Genomic DNA, 25,435 nt, shown 5'->3' with positions numbered 1-25,435 from the left:
ACTTAATAGCATCATCTTCGCATAGACAAGCCCATTCGTCTTTTACTTGACTGTGACCCCAAAATAATCTCAACATGTATTAGCTCAGCTAAAACAATGTGAAAATACACTACTAGAAAGGTAACTGAGAAAATTTTGATTATGAGGCCTAAGTATTGAAGTGAAGACTGCAATACATGTATTTGTGTTTGAGGAGAATCTATTAGCATCTCAGAAATTTTAAGAAATACTCAGAACAGCAGCCAAAAACTCAACAAAACTGTTGGTATAAAGGACACCAATTTTTACAGGCAAATCTATGACAAACAGAGCATCTTCTAAGGCTTTCTATAAAGTCCCTTATCTTCAAAGAGCCCTCTTCTCCCTTTGTACTTTTGAAGGGAAGGTGATACAAAGCTCAGACAGCGATCCATTTCCCGTACTGTCAGCTGAAGTGTTTCATTACCTCAGAACTAAATCATGTTCAGCTGATGCCTCAGTCACTTTCCAAGACCAGGTGACAGATACTTGAATTTCTGTAGGCCACTCACTGCCTCTTCTGATGCAGCTCAGGGAGGAGCAGATGCATTCATGTGCGTATAAGAACATTTGGAGAGTGAAGCCCCTGTTGTCTTCCCCTCCTCTTCATCACCGACCTCCCCCCGTATCGCAGGGGGCTTTTGCTTTGCGCAGCAGGTGAAAGTGGCTAGAAAACCCATGCGGAAACGCTTGTTCATAAAGCAGTATATGATAGGGTTCACACAGGCAGAAGTGTAGGACAACAAGTGGATAAAGGAGATGGGAGCCCCTGAGAGACGCTGGTCTGCCGAGGCAGTGTCAAACGCGCGCCACGCGTTCACGCTGAAGATGGGAGTCCAGCAAAGGAAAAACAAAATCACTATCACCACCAACATACGGATGACGAGTTTCTTGGCCATTAAGTTGGCAGAAGAGCTGCTGCTTCTCACCCTGTCTATTTTGCTATGGCTAGTAGCAGAGAGCTGTTGCAATGGCATTTTCCTTTTTCTTTTGGTTTTGTTGAGGTAGCATCCATCTCCATCCTCATATTTGGTGCTGCAGGTACTTACTTTTCTTTCTGTACATATAAATCAGTGCTTAAAGAGTTGGCAAAATATCTCTGAACAGTGGTTCAAAATCAAAAACAAAGATGGAGTCCAAGTCTAAACAAATAACATAATTCATGGCTGAACAACTGCTGCAAAGAAAACACTGGCCTACTTCTGAGTCAGTCATGTATCAGCTGCTCTGCGTCCGCTATATCCCAATATTCTCATGTCTTAACTCTATACAAATTGATGCAAAAGATGTAAGAACACTGTTTGCTCAAGTATTCACTGAAGATAGTTTTCAAAATTATATGCTTCTATGTAAATCTGACAATTTTTATTGTGGTGTTTATTGACAGAAATGGTCCTCACCCATGGCCAGAAAAAAATCTTGGTATTGCTACAAAAAACAAATTAGAAGTTTAATGTATCCTGCCCAGAGCCTTTGCAAACAAGCCATAGGTGAGGAATTATTTGCTAGTGAGTAATGGAATAACTTCAATCAGCAAACGCATCTGGCAAGTTCACGACCATAATGACCCTAATGGTCACTTTTGCAAATAGAAAATTTTGCTTTTAGTAGCCTTAAGATGACTGCTCGTATCTTCAACTCTAACTTAAAAAACAAAACAAAACAAAACAAAACCAAACCAAACCTAAATGTATTATTACCTTGTGAAGATTTTCTCTGGCTGGCATCAAATTTTATTCCTCTATAGAGTTCCAAAGAAATCAGGCCATAGGCAACCATCATTATAATCCCAGGTATAAGAAAGAGTATAAGTAGCAGGAAAGTGTACCTAAAGAATCAAAAGATGAACTGAGAGCAAGGAACAGCACAAACCCAGAAAACCTTTTTCTCCAGGTAAGAACTGGGGGGGGAGGGGGAGCAAGGGGAGGGCAGGATTTCAAGATTTTTTTGAAATTTTTCCATACTAATATGAACCATCATTTTGACAGCTCTGGAAATTAGAAGCTTCCCACCTCTTCTCCTTCTTGCCCCAGAAAAATACAGTAGGAACAAGGCTATTGTGGCTGCAAAACATCCATCACCCGGCCTTCGCAGGCCCAGAGGAGATGAGCACTCACGTAGAGGTCAGACGGGGGACGAAGGTCTCTCTGCCTATGGATGGGGCTCCCTGCTGTAACCACATGAGCACTGGGTGCCCTGCCACTTTGAATGACATTAAAATGGCCTTGCAGAAGCCAAATGAGCTGATGATGATTCTTGAAGGAGCCCCTGGTACTGGTAGTCACTACTTCAGTGAGATCTGACTTTCCAAGGGTCGTGGCACGTGTGGGCAGGGATGGAGCAGCCACGACCCCAGCTCTCATCCCTGGAGCCATGCAGAGGCCCCTGGGGAGGGATCCCAGGGCCAGCAATCCCTTTGCTGAAGGAAGCAGCTTTTACTTGGTTGCACATCTCTTACTCTAGGCAGCTTCTCTCATGTGACTACAAGTTGGGGAAATAATTTGGTTTAAATGCGTTCATGAGCTTATGTCTCTTCTGCTCCCTGGGGCTTTGGTGCAAACTCACTAAGGCACCTGGGAATCTGCAACACCACCGCAGAGAAGGGAATTTCACCCTCCATCCTCCCTCCTCATCTGTACTCAGACTGCCAAACACCAGAGACTACCAAAAGCATTAATACAGGTTTGCTATGTTTGCAGACACACCACACTGAAGCGGAGCATACCTTAACCTTGCTCCCAGTTCCGACTGACCTTCAGTATCCGAAAGAATCTTACATCTTCTTGGTGCCAGTTAAGGTGTTTAGTCATCATGCAAGGACACAATGTCTAAGTGATATTGCTGCTTAATAGTGCTACTATTTACTTACTCTGCCTGTACCTGTAGGGCTTGGAGCACTGTCTCTCCCCTCATATCTCTGCCCCTATTCTCTAGAAGTGACCAAAAGGGTTCAGTTCTCAAGAAGGGCATTTGCAACCTCTCCAAGTTCTCATATTCTACTTCCCTGCTTCAGAGGACCTTCAGGCAAAAAAATTTCACAGGCAAGGCAGCACACAGAGGGGCACTGGTGTGTGACTGTTTCTCAAAGACCAATCAAGGATTTCTCTGAAAATATTTATGTTTACATATAAGTGGGTCGAAGCAGTACTCCTACATGAGGAGTGACAGATGCTTTCTTTACAGTGACAGTAGCTGCTTAGCAGACCATAGTGTGAGAATCATTGCCATGTTGGGTATCATTCCTATGACACAGGAAAAGTCATACAAGTGTCAAAATGTAAGCAGCTTAATTTTATTTTTTTTTACTTCTTAAATAAGCATGATAGAAGTGTAAATGTTTGCTGAAGGTTAATACTTGATTTTCAACAGGCTTAATGCTACCATGAAATCCTGTTTTCCACCAGATAATTATGCATTTGCTAACAGTCAGCTATGCCTTACCAGGACTGCTGAATGACATCACTTGGCCAAAGGAGCCGACACATATTTGCTGTGGTGTTGTTATACTTGGTAAAAGGTACCAGTTTGCTGTAAATTGGGTATGGTGACATGATAGTAAAGGAAACACACCAGGTAGCAGCAATCACTTTCAAGGCATGAGATTTTGTTTGCCAGACCCTGGACTGCAGAGGTTTGCAAATGGCACTGTATCTCTCCAAAGATATGGCAACCAGGTTGAATGTAGAGACACTTACAGAGACACCTATATATATGAAATAAAGAAAAAGGTTATTCTGTTGTTTTAAAGGTTCATGTTATTTTCAAACAGTCTGGCTAACTTTCTGTATACAAACAGAAAATTAAAAATATAGCAAACTGTTTATAAGCTAAAATGTTTATAAATATCACACTGATTAAGTCAGTGAAGAATGTGTAGGCAATGGGTCTGGGTCTCCACACTGATGTTGCTGTCCTGTGCTTCTGTAACGCCAGAAGTCCGAAAGAAAAGATTCATTCTGTCAAACCGTGAAATTCTGATAACAGGAAAAGAAGACACTTTTCCTCCTCGTTCTTGTCTTTCCTACTGTGGTTTATCCACTCCATTAACTGCACTGAAATTCAAACAAGCATTTGAAATCAGTGGGATTATGCTATGTTATTATGTTAATTACTCTTTTAACACTGAAGTTCATAGTCCCTCTTCAATTGTTGCCATTTTTTTTAAGTGTCCTGCTTGTCTGGTGATCTGATTTTCTCATTCAAGAGAATTAAATATCTTACCACTTTTTTAACTAGATGCTAATGGAGTTACAAAGCAGGAGAAATGAAGACAAGAAGCAGAACCTTTGTCCTTCAAATGCCCTTCATTTCTTCTGTTCATATACTACAAAATATAACACAGTGGTCTGTATTGCTGTCACTGAGGTGACCCAGTTTATCACTTCAAGTTTATAAATATTTCTTGCTAGCTCTGTCACAAATTTTTCTTTTGGTGAATAAGCTTTCATTTAATAGTCTTTGTGAATGTTCTAATGTGAATCAAAATATAAAATGCCAATATCTTTACAGCCTGCTTCACACAAATTATCTGTAATTTAAAATACCTCTTCCTACATCTTAAAATTAAAAAAATGAGCACAGGTGATGTAATGGATGTCAGTGTCTGTTTGAAGCCTCTCTTAACGTGACCTGCTAATGGGAAATATCCACATTCTGACTCTTAAAATAAAACACCTTCATAATGAAAAACTCCGTGCTCAAAAATATTTCCGAGGATTTCTTTTATAAAGTAATTTACACAGTGTGAAATAAGAGAAAGATGACAATGCTTCAGCAAAGTTTTATGACATTTATGGCACCAGTTCATTATAATTGTTTAAACATGGACTTTAGTTTTATTTGTTTTATCTACAAAAAGATGTTGATTTCCCATTCACACACTTTAGGTGTGTACTTTCACATTACATCAAAGTTCTCAAGGGCATTGGTTGAAAGGGGACCTAAGGTTTCTGTAATTAACCAAGGCTCTCCCAAGGTAGCAAAAACTTATATAATGTGGTTTTTTTTCCTTTTTGTTTTTTTTTTTCTTTCTTTCTTTTAAGAAACAAGCAAATGCACAGGAAGTATTGGAAGTGAGACAAAATCACTTACACAGACATACATAATCCAGGCATTTTGAAACTCCTGGCTCCAAAACCAAAGGGGGTATGGCAAGGCATATAAATGTGATGCTTCTTAAAGTCACCCTCTAAAACCTACACCTATATTTTGTGGTGTCCTGGTGAGCTCTGATCACACCTGGTCTGTTCTCAGAAAGCGTTTGCTCTAACTTCCAGCTCTGCAAATGACACCTACTTTGACCTACTCTATTTTTTTTTTTATGCATCACTGCTACCAAAATAATCTGTGGGCAAAATCTGGCCTTGGTGAGGACTGTACAACCCTGTCATGTCTGATGGGTGATCTCAACACCACTAATAACTCTGTCAGTGATGGGTAAACAAGCACATGTGCTGGGTTCCTCATTAAAGATTGATCATACAACATATTTTTCACTCCACCTGATCCAGTAAAACACTTCTGCACGTTGTTAAAATTAAGTGGCTGCCTCTGTGTTTTGCTGGATTAGACCAAGGAAAACAGAACCATGAAGATTTGCACTACAGAGCTATTTCTTCATAATTTTGGTAACTGTTCAATGGCAGATGGAAACAATCAGCTTTTTACTGGTCTTTAATGACCTTCTCGCCTATCTCTTTAGTCAGTCTTCAAAATAAGTATAAATTTCCAAGACTTACCCATGAAATAAGTGGCAGTTTTGCAAACAGCACTACCAAAAATAAAATCTTTCAGCAGGTTGGGAATGAGGGTGAATGGCATGCAGAAAAGGCAGAGCATCAGGTCACTGACTGCTAGTGACAGCAGAAATGTGTTGGTGACTGTTCTCATCCGCTTGTTTCTTATCAGCACTGTAATTACCAGAATGTTCCCCAAAATGCTGAGCAGAAATATCAAGCAATACAGCAGAACCCGAATTATCTGATGCAAATCTGAAAATTGTCACAAGGAAAAATCAGTTATACAGTATATAGCTCATAGACTAGTATTAGATGTTTCATCCTTTAATCAAAAGGTAAAAGCCTTTCTGTATTCAGTTTTACTAAGGTTTATGTCTTTATAACAATGCAAAATTGATGGAAGTGCTGAAATTCTTAAACTTACTCTGACCTACTTGAATTCCACAACATTAAAATACAATAGATGCAATACAATGTACATTTGGATAGCCAAATACGACTTTTTAAACACACACTCTGCTCACACCACTTAGTGTGCACCACTCACTCACCATGGGAGTTCCTTCTTTATACAGAAGTAAGAAAAAATAGAGAAATCAAAAATATTTTAATACATGCATATTTTTTGCAGCCTCAGAGTGCTACAATTTCAAATGTAATCATTTGTGCATGGCATCAGATCAGATAACTCCATTGTTATTGATTTGCTCAAAGAGTAAAAATCATGTTTCTCCAAGTCCTTAGCAGAACTGTTTACATTTTGTGCCAAATATTGCTACTAGTTTAGTTTTCCATTATATCCAAATTTTGTTCTAGTTGAATTTTTAACTTGGAAAACCAGCACATTCTAAATTATTTCCTGCCTGTTTCTCATCCTAACTTATCAGCAAGCAGTTGATTTTGCACTCTTTCACGGGAAAAGCTTTGGGTAGCTGTTTCTTTCCATAGTATCCCTACTCCCAGCTAGAACTAAAACTGCCTGGAAAAAACCATGGGTTTCTATACATACCTTTAGAAGGATAAGGTGGTTCTTCCACACAGAAAAAAGTGTCATTTTCAAAGATGATATCACACAGGAAAGCAGTAATATTCGTACCGTTCCCAAGGAAGCTAACATCAACTACTTCCATTCTTCAGTACCCACAGGTTAGCTTTGATGGAGAAGTGGGTGGGTGTGCAACTATCTGCCCATTCCTTCAGTAAACAAATACATTTCTGAATGAAATCTTCCGAAGAAGCACAAGAGAGGCAGTTGTGCAAGGAAGCTCTTCTAACTATCAGGGGCACTGAGCACACAGAGTCCTGTTCAGGCTGAACAAGATTTATTCCAGGGACACACAAGGCAGTTCAGAAAAGCAAGGCATGCGTGCACATACACGCTCACACGTATGCGCGCACACCCCCCCTTCTGTTACTGGACTACTGTTGGGATTATAAACAGGCTAGAAAAAGATTACAGCATTAACCCTTTGCAAGATTGCTTCTACTCACATCTCTGCAATATTTCTCAAAAGGAGTCTGTCACACCATGGCCAATAAATCACAGCCAGTGAGTGATGAGACTGATAAACCCGTCTCTCAACCAACAGCATTTAAAATAATAAGAGCAGCTGAATAGAAGGGCAGAGAAGAAAGAAATACAGTGAAGATTTTGCATGCCTCACATGAAAGTGATTCTTACCTTCATATTTTTCAGAGCAGACTGAAGACTGGGTATGCTCAGAAAAACAAGAGCTGTTACATCTCTCTCATGCGGTGAAGTGCTAACTTTGTACAAAAGCGCTGTACGTGCCTGATCCAAACTCCAGCAAGTCACTAGAAAGACTCACTAATTTCAGTGTTCTTGGATCAAACCTTACAAAAGTATATTAGAATTGTCGGTTAAAGCAGAAGCCTACACATTTTCTCAGTACAAGGACTCGAATACAAACTTGATGAACTGATAAACTCTGGCATGTTAGTTACACATTGCTGTAAAACACAACAATCTTGATCATTTAAAAGAAACCCTTTCTTCTGAGTTCTGCTTTTTTAATGCATAAACATTATCCTCTCTGGTGTTTTCACAAAGTCATGGGCTTTTAACTTCCAGTATACAGCTTGTTTATGGCTAAAGCTGTAAATTAATATTATAAATGAATCCCTGCTATAATTCAATGGAAAACATATTTCACATTTAAAATCTCTTCTACTTAAATAGGCAGAGCACTAATAGGTTCCTAATTACAAATCTGGATCCCTTAAAGGTAACATACAGAGACTGGAAAGCCTGGATTTCTTTTCCAGTCTCATCAGCTTTGCTTTACAATGCCATTAATGGGAATAGGTACATATGAGAGTAGATTGAAAAGCTACATTTAAAGTTCTAATTTCTAAATTATCTTTTCTTTAGCAGATTAATTATATTTTTCCATTTATTTAATAGATCTTTGTAGTTTTTAAAATCTGAGATAAAACGACTCAAGCTGGCAACTGGTGTATGCAACATGTAACTGTCTAAGCTGAAAAAAAAAACCATTCAGTCCAGCAGGACTCAATTCCAGTTTCAAAGGTGTAATGTACTGGTGGGAAATTAATCCAGAATGACACGTTATAGTTTATTTTTCCACTCAGTCTCAAAATGGAAGAAAATCATATCAAAGAAACAAAAGTTAAAATGCTTCCATTTCTTCAATGACTGGGCATTAAGCTTGAACATTAGGTACCAATGTCTCTAAAAATCAATTTTCTTTTAGCTGCCTAATTCAGTTTTAATTTTTTTAAATATTTTTCTATGATTAAACTGATGGGTGTTATTAATCAACCACTCTATTAAATGACAAACATTGCCCATTTAATTAAATGCATACATTTTTTTGTTGTTTCAGTTTTGAACTTATTTGTAATTATTCCAGTATTTCCTGAACATTTTATCTGGCCATTTAAAATTATTATAATATCCCAAAGAGCTGAAATGGCAGTCAAGACAGGTGCTGCTGTAGTAGTGGTAATGCAAAGGAGAAGTAAAGAATGCTTTTTGGAAAGGACTACTGAACTTCAGTTGCATTTTTGCTCCTCTTCATAGACAACCGCAAGATGCAGAATAGTCTAAGCTGCCCAAACTTCTGGTTGACAACAGCTTTTTCCTTTGAAAATTATTTTCTATAGAGGAAAAATCAAGGACAAACCAACTCACAGCAGATCGTGTAGCCTATGAATGCCTTTCCAAGGTGCCCTTTATACTTCTTACACTTGAGATACTGATCCTACTTTCCATATCTGTATGAGAGTCACTTCAATGCTGTCTTTCCATTTTAGAGCATTTTCCTTTGTCATGAAGTAACATCAAATCTGAATGATTTTAAGCTTTTAGAAACCTTTGTGTGTCAAAAGAAGTTATTTTAATTATTTATAATTACTATAATGATCTGGCCAACTGTAAAACACAGGATGGGTAATTGTGTTTAGCAATTCCTTTACTGAATTAAATAGCCTGTAATGAAGTTCAAGAGTTTCTGTAAGCAAGATGTCACATTGTTGTTCTGGGCTTATTTTTAATGTGGAAGAGATCTTTCTGGATTCCTGGCACCTACTATTAGATCTGCATTAGATAAATGATTGGATATATTTTCAGTTGCAATTGTGTTGAATGGCTGATATTAGCAGTATTTTTATTTACGTAATTATTTATTTACGATAGATGTGTTGCTTTTTGGGGTTGGATTCTTTCTCAAATAATTTTTAATCTACAGTTTTTATACTGGTTATACCACTGTACTTTTGGGGTGAGGAGTTAATTGCTGGTGTTCTGAAGAGTTACAGCTTGTTTACTCCTGTAACTTCCTGAGGAAGCAACATTACACTAAATAGAAAGATTAATTTTTATTTATGTTGTCAAATATAGACTGAGACTGTGCACTTGCCATCGTCTGCTGGACTTCCAGACTTGCTAAACTGGATTGCATAGAGTCTTCCATGAAGTCTCAGGACCTGGTTAAAAAGAAGAGAAGAAATAGAGTGAATGAAGGTCTTGGGGAGGCATAGTGATCAGGAGGGAAGACAGGAATAGGGGGATCATTAGGAGGATCATTACAATCAGAAAGATTACAGTGGGGCTATCGTCTCTCACTGTATCATGACAGATGGTGAATTATTATTCTGAAGTTAACTCCTCCGTACTTGTTACAATTTTGTCATATCTGAGGAGTATCAGGTTGGTTATTCATTCTTTGTAAAGAGGTAGTTTCATACCTTCTATGAGCATCATGGCCCAGGTCTAAAATTTTTCCTAGTTATTCTACAGTCTTTCACAGATGTTAACACATATAGATGAACGAAGGATTTAAATAATGGCATATTGACTTTCTGTGTTGTTACTTCCCCTGTTCCTTTCCTAATAATTCCTGTAATCCTATTTGCTTTTTTGATGACTACTGAGAATTGAACTGATATTTTCATGGGAAAACCTAGTGTAAATTCAGTAATCTCCTTCCTGCATAGTAATATCTAGTTTAGAGCCCTACACTGTTTGTGAAAAATTATAATTGTTTTCTGCTTTGCAGTGATTTTTACTCTCCCATTTTTACCATAAAGAGATTTCTGCAGTTCTTCAAAGTCAGTTTTTGCTTCTCTTCTCCTTGAATGACTTAGCATCACAGAAAGCTCTTTTACCTCACCCCTCTTCCCATCTCCTGGAGCATTTATGAAAGAGGTGAACAGCTGCAGCATAGCTTCCTGTGGGGCTCCATTCATAATTGCCTTTCACTCCTACTTTTCATTCCTAATTTTTATTTCCAGTCTTCTAATCATGATGTTTCCTGTTTCACTCCAGACCAATTGTCTCCTTATCCATGACGTTAAAAATTGCTCCTGAACTCCTGCTTCCATGGTTCTCCTAGCTCTTTCTGGCAAGCATATCCACGCCAGCTCTGCTCCCCCAGCCCAGACAAGTCTTCCAGGACTACCTCTGAACATGGATAGTCACATGTTAAAACGTCCCAGGCTTTAGGAAGCTCCATCTAGAAAAGGAAAGAAGAAACAAACCACAAACTGATATAGCAGCTCAGTGATGTGGGTTGTGCCCACAGCATGAGGGAACAATGTTTTCAGCTAAAGAAACCAAACACAAAGCCTGAAACATGCATGCATGTCATTGAAGAACTCAGCATGTGTTCTCCTGAGTTATCAGGACCTTTGCCAGCATCGCCACAACTGAATCATCAGGTACTTGTGGCTCACTGGCTCTGTGTCCACGTGATGCTTATGGATGCCACAAACTTGGTTTCCAAGTAATTGCCTCTGATTGCCAGCCTCAGGAGAGAGTGCCTTTTTGATGGTTTTTTTTCACTGGTGACAGAAGGAAATCAGACCTTTCCTTTCCACTTTTGCAAAGGTAGCCCAGAGCCATGTTTACATTGCAGCTCACTTTTTCTGGATGTGCAAATTCAGATGACACTTGTCAGGCTTATTGTCCTGAATGACATGTGAGCAGACGACTTCATCCCTTGCCATTCATGTCTTCCCAATGCAAGCCCACTGGTGGTGACGGTGGCAGTGCCAGGCTGTGTGTATAGCAGCCTGCCATGACCCTGCCACATGGAAAAGGAACTGTCAGAGAGCAGTGTGCTCTGAGGCTGGCCAGGGCTGCAGGTCAGTAACAACAAACACTATAAAGCCAGCGCATGTCTCTCACATTGGTCTCAACCGTGCGAAGGACCAGCTTCCTCAAGAGGGTAAAAGCCCCTCACCTAGCCTCCTCCCAAGGGATGGGCCCACTACAGTGTCAAGATGGGCTTCTTAAGCACACGCAAGAGGGCTGAAGCCAACGAGGCCATCAGCCACAGACAGAGGCTTCATGTAGTCAGCAGAAATGCAAAATGGACCAAAGTGCCGTGGGTGCAGCCTGCTCTGTGAAGCCTCTTGGCATAGAGGCATACTGTGCAGGTGGCAAATGAGCGGAGAGCATAGCGATGGGAGGTAGCACATGGAGCATAGACGTGAAGGGTTGAGGGTAAGTACTGAGCTATGACTGGCTCCAGAGGGTACTAATTTCAACCAAAACCAAGTGCGGAATGAGTGAGGGAATGCTATCGCATGCAAATCCTAGTAACTGTGTAGTTACTATTTGAAACAAACTGGATCAGCTGGTTCACATGTCCAGCTCTCTAAATCTGTAAGGTGTAGCTTTCCTCTACAAAATTTTTGCAGACCTTGTGTCCAGAGATTTTCATCTGTTATTACTGTCTCCACCAGCTCTCCTTTCTGTGGGTGCCAGGCATACAGAGTGGCTCATAATTCCAAGGGTTTAGTTCCCTTGGAGCCTTTTATAAACACTGGCATCACATTTGCACTTTTTTTTTTCTCTGGCAACAATGTAGTTCTAAGCAAGAGATGACACATCATGTTTAATAATTTTACCATTTCCTTTAGAAGTTCTGGATGAATACCATCTGGTCCTGGGCTGAGCTGGATTCAGCGTCTGCTGGTTAAATTGCCAGACTAAATGAGTAAAAATTTACCATGAACTCTTGACTCCCCCTTTGGAGTGGATTTCTGCATGAAACTTATGTAGATCAAAGAGCTGGAGTCTTCTAGGCATTTTTTTGCATAGATTTACTCAAATGTACAGCTAATAATCTTAACGTTTGGACAGTTCTGAGTTGTCTTTTTCACATAATTTCTTCCCATTCCATTTAGCTAATTGCATGATAGATCACTCTCCACCCAGATCAGTATCATCTTGTCTCCCTGCAAGCTTTAAGCGAGAGGAAAAGGATGCTGTTTTAATTAAATGCTTGCTAATCACAGATGTACTTTTATTATTTAGGAGAAACAAAATCCTGAACGTCTACCCCACTTGAACCTAATCATGCATTATTTGGGATGTTGGAAGTTTTAGGCAAGAACTTCTTTTATTAATAAAATATGGTTTTGTTAATTAAGAAGTAATTTAGGTACCATAGTGTAGCTGTGTAGACAGTTTAAAGAAAAGTAAACAGAAATATTTTTCCCTGTATTCAAAGAAGAGGAGGCTCATTAATCCATAATAACAAAAGAGTCTGCCATTTCAATTATTTTTTCATTTTAATCATAATCCTTTTTTTCCTCTATAATGTCAAATACTGAACACACTGGCTTTGCAGCCAAAACAGTTGCTGTGCTATGTCATTTCATGTTAAGTGTATATTGCTTTTCTTGTCCAAAAGCAAACCACATCAATTTATAGTTGCCTCATTCTTCTTCCTGAAGAATAAGCATCTGTTCTGTTTTTTCATTAATCTGACAAAGATCTTTACTTAAATTTAAATAGAAACTCCACTTGTAAAATAATGAATTTCGAAAAGCTTATCTTTATCTTGTGTGAAACCTACAAATAATTTTGGGTTTGTTGCCAAGTCTTTTTTGTCCTGGCAAATGAAATAAAATACATGAATGAGAAGAAATGCATATGGGAAGCCATGGTCTACTTCTGTTCTCATTTGCCAGGTTTATGCTGGCATCAGGCAATTGATTCAGTGGAGTTACACAGATACAAACTACAGGGATATCTGTGTGGATAACTGGCTAGCTGAAAAGAGTCACATAGACATAGTCCAGCTGGCTGGACAAAAATGCACATCGCTCTCAGCTTATCTGAAGTAAAGCAAAATACACTGTCTTTGGCTGTCCTTGTTACACAGTAACAGGAATATTTCGGTGGGAAAAGAATGTTGCAGGTGGGAACAGAAAACTACAGAAGAGAAACAAGGGGCGGGCGTGGTATTTAGGCAACTAACCAATAATGAGCTTAACTTTTGTAATATGTATGAGCTAATTATAAGAAGGCATAAAAGGTGACTGTAAGAGACAATAAATGAAGTCTGCTGATCACTCATATTGAGTGACTGTGTCTTCCCTCCGTCGCAACAGATCTGGATGAGACCACACTTGGAGAACACACAAAATTCTCAGAAACACATTTATTTTAAGCTTTTCCAAGGTGATCTGAGCTTGAGTCCTATCAGTGTCTCACAGTAACTGCAATTAAGACCAGTTTATAGCATACTCATCTGAATTCAATAAGGATGAAATTTATTTCAGAGCGCTTTGTTGTACCATGAATGATTTCTGAAATAGTATTCAGCAATATAGAGGAGGTCAAAGGCAAACAAAGTGCTCTTTCTGCCACTGCAGTGCATCTCCAGTGGTCATGTATGACAGTGCTGTGACATGTAGCTTAAGAAATGCCTGGAAGACTCCACTTGATGGATGATCCATCTGGACATCTCTCAAGGTATCTTTTAAATTATTTTGGGGGTCACTTTTTTCTTTCTTTTGGAGTGCCAATTCATAGTATTTGAAATTTTTGGATGTTTGCAGTATCATCCACCTGACCTACCTGTGAGACACATTACAGCTGGCCCTGATGCCTTCATGGACATCCAGTCAGCCGGTCATACCATCTTCCTCAGAAGAGAAGAAATGAGGCCTCCCAGGTGATGGCTGTGACTTTTGTACAATGTTCAAGGCTCGCTGATGAACAGGACGAATAAAGCATATTGTTTCTGTAAGTCTTCAGGTCCAAGTTTCTGTGGGCTTTCTGGATGCAAGAACAGCCAGAAGTCCATTTTTGCTCCAGAGATTGCTATGCAAGTGTTGTATAAAGTTTAGGGAAACTTCTTCAAAGAAATATGTGTAAATAGTCTGTCCAGTATAACACAAGATCACATAAAAATCCTCCTGACACCCTGTGACAGCCAATAAGATACCTTTAGTAAGGTCTGGGATGAATCATTATTCGCTCATTCCTCCTGCATGGTTTATCGTGCCTGTTGTAACTCCTGCTGGCACTTCTCTCTCAGCCAGTGTTGGCCTGTCTCTAGGCTCAGTTTCATCTCCTCTCTCCATACACCTAGACTTCTAACTAATTTTTAAAAATGAGGGCAGAAATTATAACAATGCTTGCTGAAGAACTGAAGCCGACCCTTTTCCTTTTTGTGGCTTACATAACGGATGCATATGTGCTTATGAGAATTTAATACTAACCCATGAAGAGGAACATAGATATTTTTTAAAGTTGCTTGTTTCTTTACTAGGCCATACACTGGGTTGTACAGCCTTAGATTTTTTCTTCGCCCTGTGAATATATTAGTTTGCTAGAAAAAACGGTTCAGGATTCAAGCTAGAGATGGAAGGAAACAGCCTTGCACACCCTTACATTGTGGCTGCTAGGACCACATGCCAACTTGCCAGCATCAACACATGGCCCAAGAGGTGACCTTTTTTGGTTTATCTTAACACCATCAGGTGTTGGTAATATTAATAGGCTCCTTTGAGCATATTTTTGCATACTAGAGCAGCATCAGTCAAAGTCAAAATCCATCACATGTTCTAAGGTACCAGTCGCCTGAGCCTGTCTTCTGAGGTACAGTCATGACACGGTTTGTAACAAACAGGTAAAAACATCAGTGGCTGCCACCAGAAACGGCCCCATTGATTATAATGCCAAGAACAAAATGGTACAACTTTTCTTGACACTACTCAACTCCTTAATAAAGCTCAAAACCAGAACAGACTGCTAAATAAACCCCAACCTGTAACAGCCAAGACCTGTAGTCTTGTCTTTTGAAGATTCCAGTTAAGCACATAACGAAGAGTCACTACTGTTTTTCCCATAAGTAGATCTCTCAGAAGTATATGAAAGAAGGTAGTTATGTTAATTGCAGTTGATATGAATTCAGTTTAAAGATGAAAAAGATGAAGCACAAGAAAGTGAACTATTTGGCACAGGCCACTCAGTGGGCCAGTGGAAGAGTCAGGAGAAGGAAGGCAGTCTCCTCAGACTTGGGCCGGTGCTATATTTGTCAGACAGCTCTGCTCTCAAGGAAAGCCACCCTATACTCATGACGTTAAGATCAAATAGATCTTCACATTTCCACAGAATTAGATAAAGAGATATTATTTTAACAACACCAACTAAGTCATTAAGAGACTGGCTGTGCAGTTAGTAGGGAGGAAATAGAGGAAGTCAGCTGATGTATTATTGGATAAATTGGTACCAGCATAACTGAAGCCAGGGCTTTAATTAAAGATTCCAAAGTTTATGTGTCTTATTATGTATGGAGAGAAGCTACTTTGTGTTTCATGACATCTGATCTGACATCTACATTTTTGGAGGGCTATCAGTTTCTGTAACATATGATAAATACCCTAAAGGTAATACTACTGAAATTTGTTCATTGACATCTGAGTTCCCAAGAATCTTATAATCCTTGGCGTAAGGGAACCTAAGCTATGGGTAGCAAGCGTGTCCATCAGAAAAATACTGAAAATTACGCTTACATAAGAAGAATTAATTTAACCAACAACAGTAGTTCTTGAAAGCTTCTGTTTTTATAGGAATCATACACTTTCTGTGAACAGAAGTCATCTGATTTGACATAAATTTGTACAAGTCTGCACAAGAAATTGAACATACAATTTGGTTATATTTTGTTAAATTTTCTATTATTCAGTAACTAAAGAGAAGCATGTAGCCTCACTTATTTCAAAGTTAATAGGCTAAGTCTCTTACCAACAACTGAATTCTGAGTATGAATTTTAGTAATTTGAGAAAATTCAGACCATGAAGTGAGGGTAATGAATAAGAGCACAGGAAATAAAGTATTTGGAGTAGGGTATCTAGTTATGAAATAGATATCCAGAGCTATATATAATATTTTAGAATATATTGCAAAATGTCTCTGCTTTAGAAGACCTTTCTACCATTACTACTGGTACAACAAAGACAATTACTATCATCTATAAACCCCGACCAGCAATCCCCACACAATACTCCCTCCGTGAAAGTACTTAAGCCAAGTAGGATTTTGATCTAATAAAGAGAAGAGTAAAAGATGGCCTGATGCCTAGCATTTTGCACGTTTTCTGTTGTTGTGATTTTGCACAGAAGGGTACTCAGACAGTGAAAAGATGGGTTGTCGCCTTCAAGTTCTGGGGCTACCAGAATGAAAGTAAGATTTTAAGTTAGGTTCATGGCTATGTGTTTCATTGTATACAATTAATTATTTTATTGTTTGACTCTTGTTCTTTTACAGTGACAATCTCCAGGCCAATTTTTTCAGTTAACTGGAACTCTGCTAACTAGGAACAGTTTGGACTAATTATTGAACCAAGTAAGATGAGGTACAGGGAGACCTTTGGGACCTAAGACAATTTACCCTGTCCTAGGTCTTCATTTCTGGAATGTTTATTTTTATTTGTAAATAAGACAAATTATCTTTGCATTTTGGATTTCATTGATAGGTATGATTCTGTCTAATAACAGGTTGTAGAAAACGGTCAGTTATAATTTTTTGAGTAACTGAGAGAGGCAGGTCAAACCCATAGTGACAACATGATTTATTTCAACTATTGTGCTGAGATGCACTGGCAGTATTGGATAGTATTCCCATACAGAGTGATTTCAAAACGTTATTCCAACACTGAAACACTGAAAATAATAATTTGCAGAGTTCCAGCACAGATGGGCTGTTAAACAATAGTATTATTGGCCTTACTTGCCATGCTTTTGTCTATTTAGTTCTTAAGAAAACACCCTGTGGGGAACAATTGCTGTAGTTTGGACTATTTGCTCGTGTTTATACAACATTACATTGTGCAGGGAGTTAATGTGACTGAAAGCATGCAAGTTTTAAATTAATTTTCGTTGTTTAATCTTTGCTTACATTACAAAACTGTTTTAAAACTGCCAAGGAGAAGACTCAACTCTCAAAAGAAAGGAGAAACAAAAGTCCAAGGACAAATTCTGCTCTGAATTCTCTACGCTCCTTTTTTGATAGCGCCAGACTCAGTTAGGATGCTATGGTATTCCTAAATATCCAGAGGCTTATAAATCAGAAACGTATCAGAAGTTGGATCTTTGGGATGTAATCCTCACATACAAAAACGTTATTTGCTTTAACAAACACTTGAAAATTTGCAACTGATATGGATGATTTCTTTTAATAATTTTTTGTGTGTCTGAAGTCACTATCTTGCACTCACATTTGCAGTTTCATCCATAGTGGTTTGGACCTTTCTGTAATCAACTGGCATTAAGCATGCTTTGTACAGACACAGCAGTGCAAAACAGTCACAGATCATATAAATTGTGGCTACCGTGTCACTTCTCGGATACCTTATTTCTTCCCAGTGTTTTTATTTTATTCTAATGCATTCACTTTTCAATCCTACAATGTGGGGAAAATGATACAATTGAAGTAGGAAAGGTATTTCTGAGGAGACCATGATAAAAGGTCAGCAACAATTAGTATTTTATTTTTACAAGCTTTGCCTAGAGAAGTTGCTGGAGCAAGTAAAGGGTTTTCATAATATTTTAAGTGATATGCTAGTGAAATGCTCCCAGATTTGACTCTCACTCACTTTGGTTTTAAATCCAGCAGTAGCAGAAGTACAATTTTGTTCAAACCATAATCTCACAGTGATCTGGTCTCCTAAAATTTCATTAGCATTTCAGTTAGAAAGCCAGAAGTGTCAGCTGCAATTTTATACTTTGTGAAGACAGACCTCCCCAAAGTCTTCACTTAATTCCCAATGACTGCTCATAAAAGTTTTTATTAGAAGTCAAATGGGAATGCTCTAGCAAAATAAAAAGTAAAGTACTATTTATTTCATTAGCTGTTAAACTGAGTCATTTCATACTGGAATATCTCATTACCAGACCTTATACAGAGAAAGCTGGAAATTTAAAATTGGATTCTGTGGGAAATATTCAAAGCAATTCTGAAAAATCAGATCATGCTAAAAATGGTTAAAAATAATTTTTGATCTTCTGTTTTAAGAAAGAGTGTGTGGTAGGTCATATACAATTTTATCTAATCTAAACTTTTGTTCTTCTGATCTGACGTGTTACTAATTATCCAAGGCTTTCCAGATTTAATGCTGTTTGAGCAGAAACTGTCAATAAAATTGATATTTCTTTGATGATATCAGCTTACTGATCAAGAAGATAGTAAAGTCTATTTCTCTGAAGAGTACAGAAGAATGAGAACAAACCAGGATTTTTCCTCGCTTACACTTTTCCTGGCACCCTGTTCATTACACAGTGGCTCGTTCAATTAGCGACATGATAATGACTTCTTTTCCTCTGTTCCTTCTTTGATGCATCCTCATGAGTGCTTCTTCAGCTATTGCCTTTCCTACCTATGTGCATTTTCACCTCCTTTAAGCCAACTTAACCAAAACTGTATTTGCAAATAGTACCTTAAGTCTGGAGCATTTATCCCTTAGGCCATGCAACTGAGCTGTATTCAGTACTTTCAGCAGGGGTATTATTTCCACTTCTAAGGAGTAAATAAATAGTTAGATCTCAAAGACTTGTGCCTCTTGGATAAAGTTATAAAAGCTAGTAGCACCTTACTGCATAAGGATACTCTTTTTTTTTAATATTTCAAATAATAATAATAAAAAAGTTTATTAAATCATGTCACAGTTAAAGTTCATTGAAGTCAAAACCATTGCATGGCTATGGATATTTGGAGGTTTTGGTGTCCTAAACCACTGCATAATGATGCCAAAGCAAAATGTTTTTCTAAGTGAATATTTGATTATAAAATCAATATGCATACATACATTTTCTTCTCTGAATCCCTTATCAAACTTGCTCTATAGGGTATTTTAAGTCTTTGCCCCATTCATATTCTTGTTGTAAACATTCACAGTTATATTTGGGGAAAAAAAGTTAACTATGTTTTGAAAGTAGCTTCCTTCAAAGAATCAGTGTCATCTCTTGCTATTATTTTCCCATATGCCAGTACCTATGGGTTGACAGCCTTATGTGTCACCTCTTTGATCTAAACCTTTATTATGCTGCCATTATTATTAATCTAATTTCATAAGTGAAGGTGAGTCCTTCCACTGCTGAACGATTCCAATTAAGTATTTTAATGCTGGGAGCACCTTTTATCCCATCTCTCTAGAAAATGTGTCCTTTGTCAAAGAGTGGATAGGAATGTTGGCTGCAGGGGTCCTTCCTATGAAGAACAAAAGTGATTAATGATAAAAGTCACTAGGGAAGGTAGGGAGGCATCCCACATGAGGAGGATGGACTATGGCAAGCTACTGACAATCTTCAGGTCAAGCATGTAGACTCCTGGAGCTGGACTGGGGAAAATCTGGCTTTAAAATATTTCTTAGACAGCACCTTAGCTGCCTAATGCATCACAGTTATCCTTCTGACATTACATATTCATCCAATTACATCGCTATATGATTCCTCATTCATATTACTGACTGATAGCCTCGGCTAGGGCAAATCTGTAGAGTTTTGCTAAACTACTTTACCAGCTTCATAACTTGTCTCTTCACTTTCTTTTTTGCAATGAATACAAAAAATTCCAACCTTTCTTCAGCCCTTGAGCACTGTGATCTTTGTGAATGTTTTCTAATTTTCCTTCCTGGTCTTTTTTGGAACATGTTGCAATATAGATTACAAGATTCAGCCCTGTAACCTGTTAATTAACAAAGCAATCATTTTTTTATGTCTTTTTTTTTTTTTTCTGAGCAGACATCAGCTTAAGGAAACAGAAGTCAAGGTAAAAAATATGTGAAAAATCCTTGTAATGGAAGTAAGGATCTCTGCAACCCAAACTAGAGTGCTCCTTTTAACAGTTAGGGTATCTGGTTATGTTCCAACTACATAACCTTCAGGAAAGAATTACAAAAACCCTCAAGAGTTTCTAGCTCCTTTTGATTTATTCTTCACTTATGAATCCTCTGTTTGAAAATACAACAAACAAGGAAACCAGTCAGCCTACTAAACCTTCATATTAAAAAAAACAGAAAAGCATTAATCCACTTCAATTGTCATCAAATCTTAATCAGAAAAATAAAAAATGCCTAGAACTGATACCCAAGGAAAGATCCTGTTCTTCCACTAAGTTTATAGGTCTACTTCTTAATGATTAAGGAGAGGAAGGCTATGATTTAGACACTAAATAACGTATTCAAGGTGACCTGCTGGTTGTTGAAGACTTGCAACACATACTGACATGACTCTGCAATAAATTGTATATATTCCAGGCAGTGAACAAAAGTATAACAGACTACCTTAAAACATTTATTACATTGCCAACAGAAGACAAATTCCCTTACTGCAATAAGTAGGGTATGTTTTCAAGAAGCTATTTCAGTGGAGTAATGCTCAATACTCTGTAATACATAAATAGAAGATCAGAGGGTTTGATATTTTTAAATAGTAGATGTAAAACCCCACCACATATATTTTTTTAGATATTTTGAAAAAGGGAATACTTCCTGTCACAGACAAAACCCAAGTTCTGCTTGTATTTACATCACATAGCCTCACTGAAATCAATAGCTTTGAAAAGAATACAGAATCTTACTCTAGCATATCTATGTACTGGTAAACTCTGACCTGTAGATGTTTACTAAGAATCTCCTGAGACTGCTCTTTTAACTAGATTTCTTGCTCACAGACCAATTGGTTAAAGTTTGTAAGAACCTTAAAAGAAGTGGCTAAAGTAAGCTGTTATGTGTGTATTGGGAAAATGTTTGCTCATGAATGTTGAGTCCTGTCTTTTAAAAGGTTTGGATACATACAACTGTTATGTAAATTTCCTGACAGACTTGCTGATAGGTGAATATACAATTTAAAATTAAGATCTAAAATATATCCCATGTTTCAAGTGCATAAGCTACTCAGTTTATGCACTATTTATGCAATAAACTGTATTTGTGATTCAGCATGTGTTTTTCTTCAAATGATACAGAATGTTACTGCTAAAGCCCATGTCACTTGTTTAATAATAAAACACATGAATAATAGACTAAATCTAATAACACTAGAGAAATTAGGAACTTTGTGCATGCTAGCTGTTTTACATAACTGATAACTCACAGTTGCTGCTATGACTCAGCAATGCTACTAAAAAAATTACCAGTAATAGATACTATGATCTGACATACATGATCCTCTCTAGGATGTGGCTTATACCTATCTAAAGCAAAGCCAAGGTCCGGAAGGAAATTACCTAAAATCAAGTACTGAAGCAATGTGAAACTCCTAGAACTAGACTGATAATCCTTGATGTCATTGGTAGTCAAAGTCTAGCTCTCAAGTTCAGCCACGTATTAGATAAAATATATTACTTCTCATGAACAGTAGTCTGAAATAAGAGACGTTTTCTTCCCTGATAAGTGAAAGTACATCACCTAAGCTTCCTACATTCTTCAGATTGCATCAGTGGTATTTGGGCAAAAAAATCTCATTACTCCACAGATACTGATTATTTTAAATAAAGTATTGAAACTTGTCAAAATATGCACTGTCACTTTTTGTGCAGTAATTTGAATAAAGCTTGAAATTGATGAGGGTGAGGCAGTGACAGAAATTTCTTTTTTGTCATGCCTCTCTGTTATCAGCTCATGGTTCTGACTGCACAAGGAAAGCAGTGGCTGTTATAAAGGTGAACCTGCAGGACTGACCCATAACTGAGATTAAAGTTTAATATACATTAGTTTAATATAAAGAGTGAGCACACTAAGCAAAGGACCGAACATGATGTTCTCTGAAAGAATGTGCTTGGATGAGAAATCCAGGGAGCGGCTGTTTGAACCTGATGCTTTAGGTCACAAGAGAAGTTCTGCTAATGGCTTGAGATGAAGGATCAGGGTTATGGATTTTAAACTCTCCTGGGTTAAAATGGTTCCAAGTGGAGAAAGAAGAAATGAAGGTCTGGAAAGAAGTAGATTTTTAGATAAAAAAATTCAAAACAACAACAAAAATCCAGTTTACCTGAGAGGGTATAAAAATGCCCTGTTTTCCTGTCTGAAGGAAGGCAAATACAGAGCACTTTGGGCATGGGAAGGATGTGTGTGGTTTTTGTTTGAGTCTGGGGTTTTTTTCCCCTTTAATATCTTATCCTTTTGTTTTGGCACACAAATTTGTTGTTGGGTTTTTTTGGGGGTGGTGGTGGTTGTTTCTTTTTAAACCTGGGTTTCTGTGGCACTTGGCTGATCGGGACACAGCCATCCTTACATACAACCCAGTCTGCCATTAGGGATTGCACATGCTGTCATTCTCCTGGCAGTGTCTCATGTAGGACAAAAACAGAAGGAACAACTTGGAGACCTACACAATATTTATGATACATTGTCAGGGTGAATGCAATATGTAGCTCCACCTGGAAAGCATTAACTCCCTGTTATGCAGGGTGTCAAGGAAAGGTACGTGGCTTCTCTACAGTAATAAGTGACAATGATTGCATACTTAATCCTATTCTGCACCATACCTTGTTCCCTTACCCTGCCAGCACTGCCTGCATGAATGCACCCGCCCCCAGCACAGGTAAAGGGGCAGCATCTTCCTTCCAGTCCCTCCCCACCCCTGTTCCCCCAGCAGAGAAAGTAGCCTTAAGAGGAGACTTCATGACTTGGCACTTCTAGCAGGAAGAAAATGAAAGATGAAGATGGGATCAGGACAGCATGAGTGTTGTGAATGGCTTAGGGGAAGAGTGTCTTGGGAGCAGCTGACTGAAAATGCTGGGATTTTCTTGACTGCTGGGATTTGGGGATTGGGACTGTTGGGATTTTATTAACATTGCTGGGATTTTGTTGACTTCCCTCATCATTTATTCTGTTATACCAGGCGACTGCCTCCTTTGGTGATACCTGCAGATAGCGCTGCCTGGTCCATACATAGTGTATGGAAAAAGCCAAGCTTCCAGGCACTCAGTGCATCCTTTGGATGTTTTTCCTTTTTACTGACTGCCTTTACAATCCAGGAAATAAACTGGTCTTCCAAATAATTTGGAAGCATTAAAATGTATTTTGTCTCATGTGGCCTTAAATATGACAGTATGATGTATCTGTTGTGTCATATCCTCCCCTCAATCAAAAACCCACCAGGGGAAAGATGGAGAGAGTATGGCTGAAATATATCAGATACTGACTGTAATTTTTCCTTTCCCTTGCCAAGTTGTTGATGCTTTCCAGACCTGCAGTGGCAGATAAATGAAAGACACTTGGGATACAAGTATCAGGTACAGTTAACTGCAGTAACTTGACACAAAACACGTTAAAGAAAGGTGTAACACTGTAGAGCACTGCAGCTGTAAATGGAGGTGGAATACAAAGAAGAAGGGAATTGGTGTTCAAGGGTGTAGGACTGAGATGAAGAGAGGGAAAGACCACAAAAACCAAAAAACCAACCAACCAACCAACAACAACAACCACAAAGAAACCAACCCCAACCCCCCCAAAACAACAGAAAAACTACACCAGACCTTCTGATAAAACCAGCAAGCTGCCTCTAGTATGTGGTACTGGACATCATAAACCCACTCTACACTGTCTGTACTGCAGTTGGTTACTTATAATTTAAAAGTAAATCATGACGAAAAAGCAGTAATTGTCAAGCACTTATCACACGAACCAAGTTAAGCCAGTCATGTGATACCAGGGGGACAGGCTAAAGAATTGGTTGAGATTCCTGCCAATGCCTGTCATTCAAGTGATTTATTTTTTTTTAACAATGACCCTGCATTTCTCAAGCTGCTATGCAGTAAGGTCCTTGTAAGGAGACAAAAGAGAAGCAGGCACTTAAGCATGAGATTGCTTCACTGGATATGGTAAGGATTCACAAGAAGCTGTTAATAGCCCTCAGTGATATTCTGTAAAGATTATCTCTTTATATCACCTTGCTTTTTAGGTTTGATTGGTATTTACAAGTTTTCCTGCCCATACTGGAGATGTAACTGACCAAAGAGAAACCTAGTGCATAGGAGGATGGAAACCAGACTGGAAACAGTCTAGAAAAACAGGGAATGAAGAGTGACAGATGTGCACATGCAGAGAGCAACAAAGGCAGATTTGGAGCAGGGGTAGTCAACTCCGGGAAATTCTTCATATGTAGCCAACGTTAATTTTTTCTCCTGTTGACCTATAGAGATACGGATGGCTTTTGCAGACCTGCAAAGTCTTATGCATTGCACATGAAACTCACCTGATGTATCATCTCCCCATATTCCCCAGGAGCAGGGGAACTCACACTTCTTATCAGTAAGATGTCACTTCTTCTGTCCCTCTCCACAACCTGCCATTTGGCTGAACGTGGTCCCTGCAGACCACAGAACGGAAAACACCATGGTGTCCAGCCAGACACCATGTTGTGCTACCAGTAGTAATGTAACAAGCCTGAGTCCCCACATATCAAGCAGTCCTGATAAATAACATACTTGCCAAAGGCAATGTGAGATTGCCATCCCTGTGGCAGTCCACAGGTTCTCCCAAAAACTGGAAAAGAAAATGCTGCTGAGGACTGTGCCAGGCAAGAGGGAAGGGCTTACGCTCACACTAGCAGCTGCAATGTAAAACCCTGGACTTACAGACACTGAGCTGTGGAGCTTAGTGGCATGCCCTGGTTATTTCCATGTGCTTGTCTGAGCAGGCAAAGTTCCTACACAAATAATCCTCCTCAATGAAAATAAAAAATATCGAGGAGAGATACTGTCTTCATGTGAACTCTTTGCAGAATTTTATTATGAACTAGCATGCAAAGCTACTATACTTTGTATGCTTGTTCAGTTGAAAATGTAGGCAAATATTTCATTAACTCCCAATACACAGAGGAAAAAAAAATGTGCTCACTGTTGCCCCTGACTTCACATATGCATGTAAGAGCAGAAATGTCAGAAAACTTG

The 25,435-nt window shown here is 38.6% G+C and overlaps 1 protein-coding gene across 1 annotated transcript; it reads right to left on the bottom strand.

Moving 5' to 3' along the window:
* Positions 1–238: 238 nt before the first annotated feature.
* On the bottom strand, positions 239–6,886 carry CCKAR (cholecystokinin A receptor). The gene is made up of 5 exons (XM_005435261.3): positions 6,766–6,886; positions 5,757–6,008; positions 3,460–3,721; positions 1,719–1,846; positions 239–1,075 (listed from the first exon to the last, which is right to left on the bottom strand). Exons 1-5 carry the CDS (start codon positions 6,884–6,886, stop codon positions 549–551), a joined length of 1,290 nt encoding a protein of 429 aa, XP_005435318.1. The 3' UTR covers positions 239–548.
* Between the last annotated feature and the right edge of the window lie 18,549 nt (positions 6,887–25,435).

The sequence above is a fragment of the Falco cherrug genome, chromosome 1, assembly GCF_023634085.1.
Source record: "Falco cherrug isolate bFalChe1 chromosome 1, bFalChe1.pri, whole genome shotgun sequence".
Taxonomy (NCBI): domain Eukaryota; kingdom Metazoa; phylum Chordata; class Aves; order Falconiformes; family Falconidae; genus Falco; species Falco cherrug.
The sequence above is the reverse complement of the archived record's forward strand: the minus strand, read 5'-3'. Positions and strand labels throughout refer to the sequence as shown.

Excerpts from the sequence above, each read along its gene's own strand:
- CCKAR (XM_005435261.3), bottom strand. The coding sequence starts at position 6,886 with ATGGAAGTAGTTGATGTTAGCTTCCTTGGGAACGGTACGAATATTACT. Across the intron at positions 6,009-6,765 it reads ACCACCTTATCCTTCTAAAG|ATTTGCATCAGATAATTCGG; the intron begins GTATGTATAGAA and ends GACAATTTTCAG. Across the intron at positions 1,847-3,459 it reads GATGTCATTCAGCAGTCCTG|GTACACTTTCCTGCTACTTA; the intron begins GTAAGGCATAGC and ends TTGATTCTTTAG.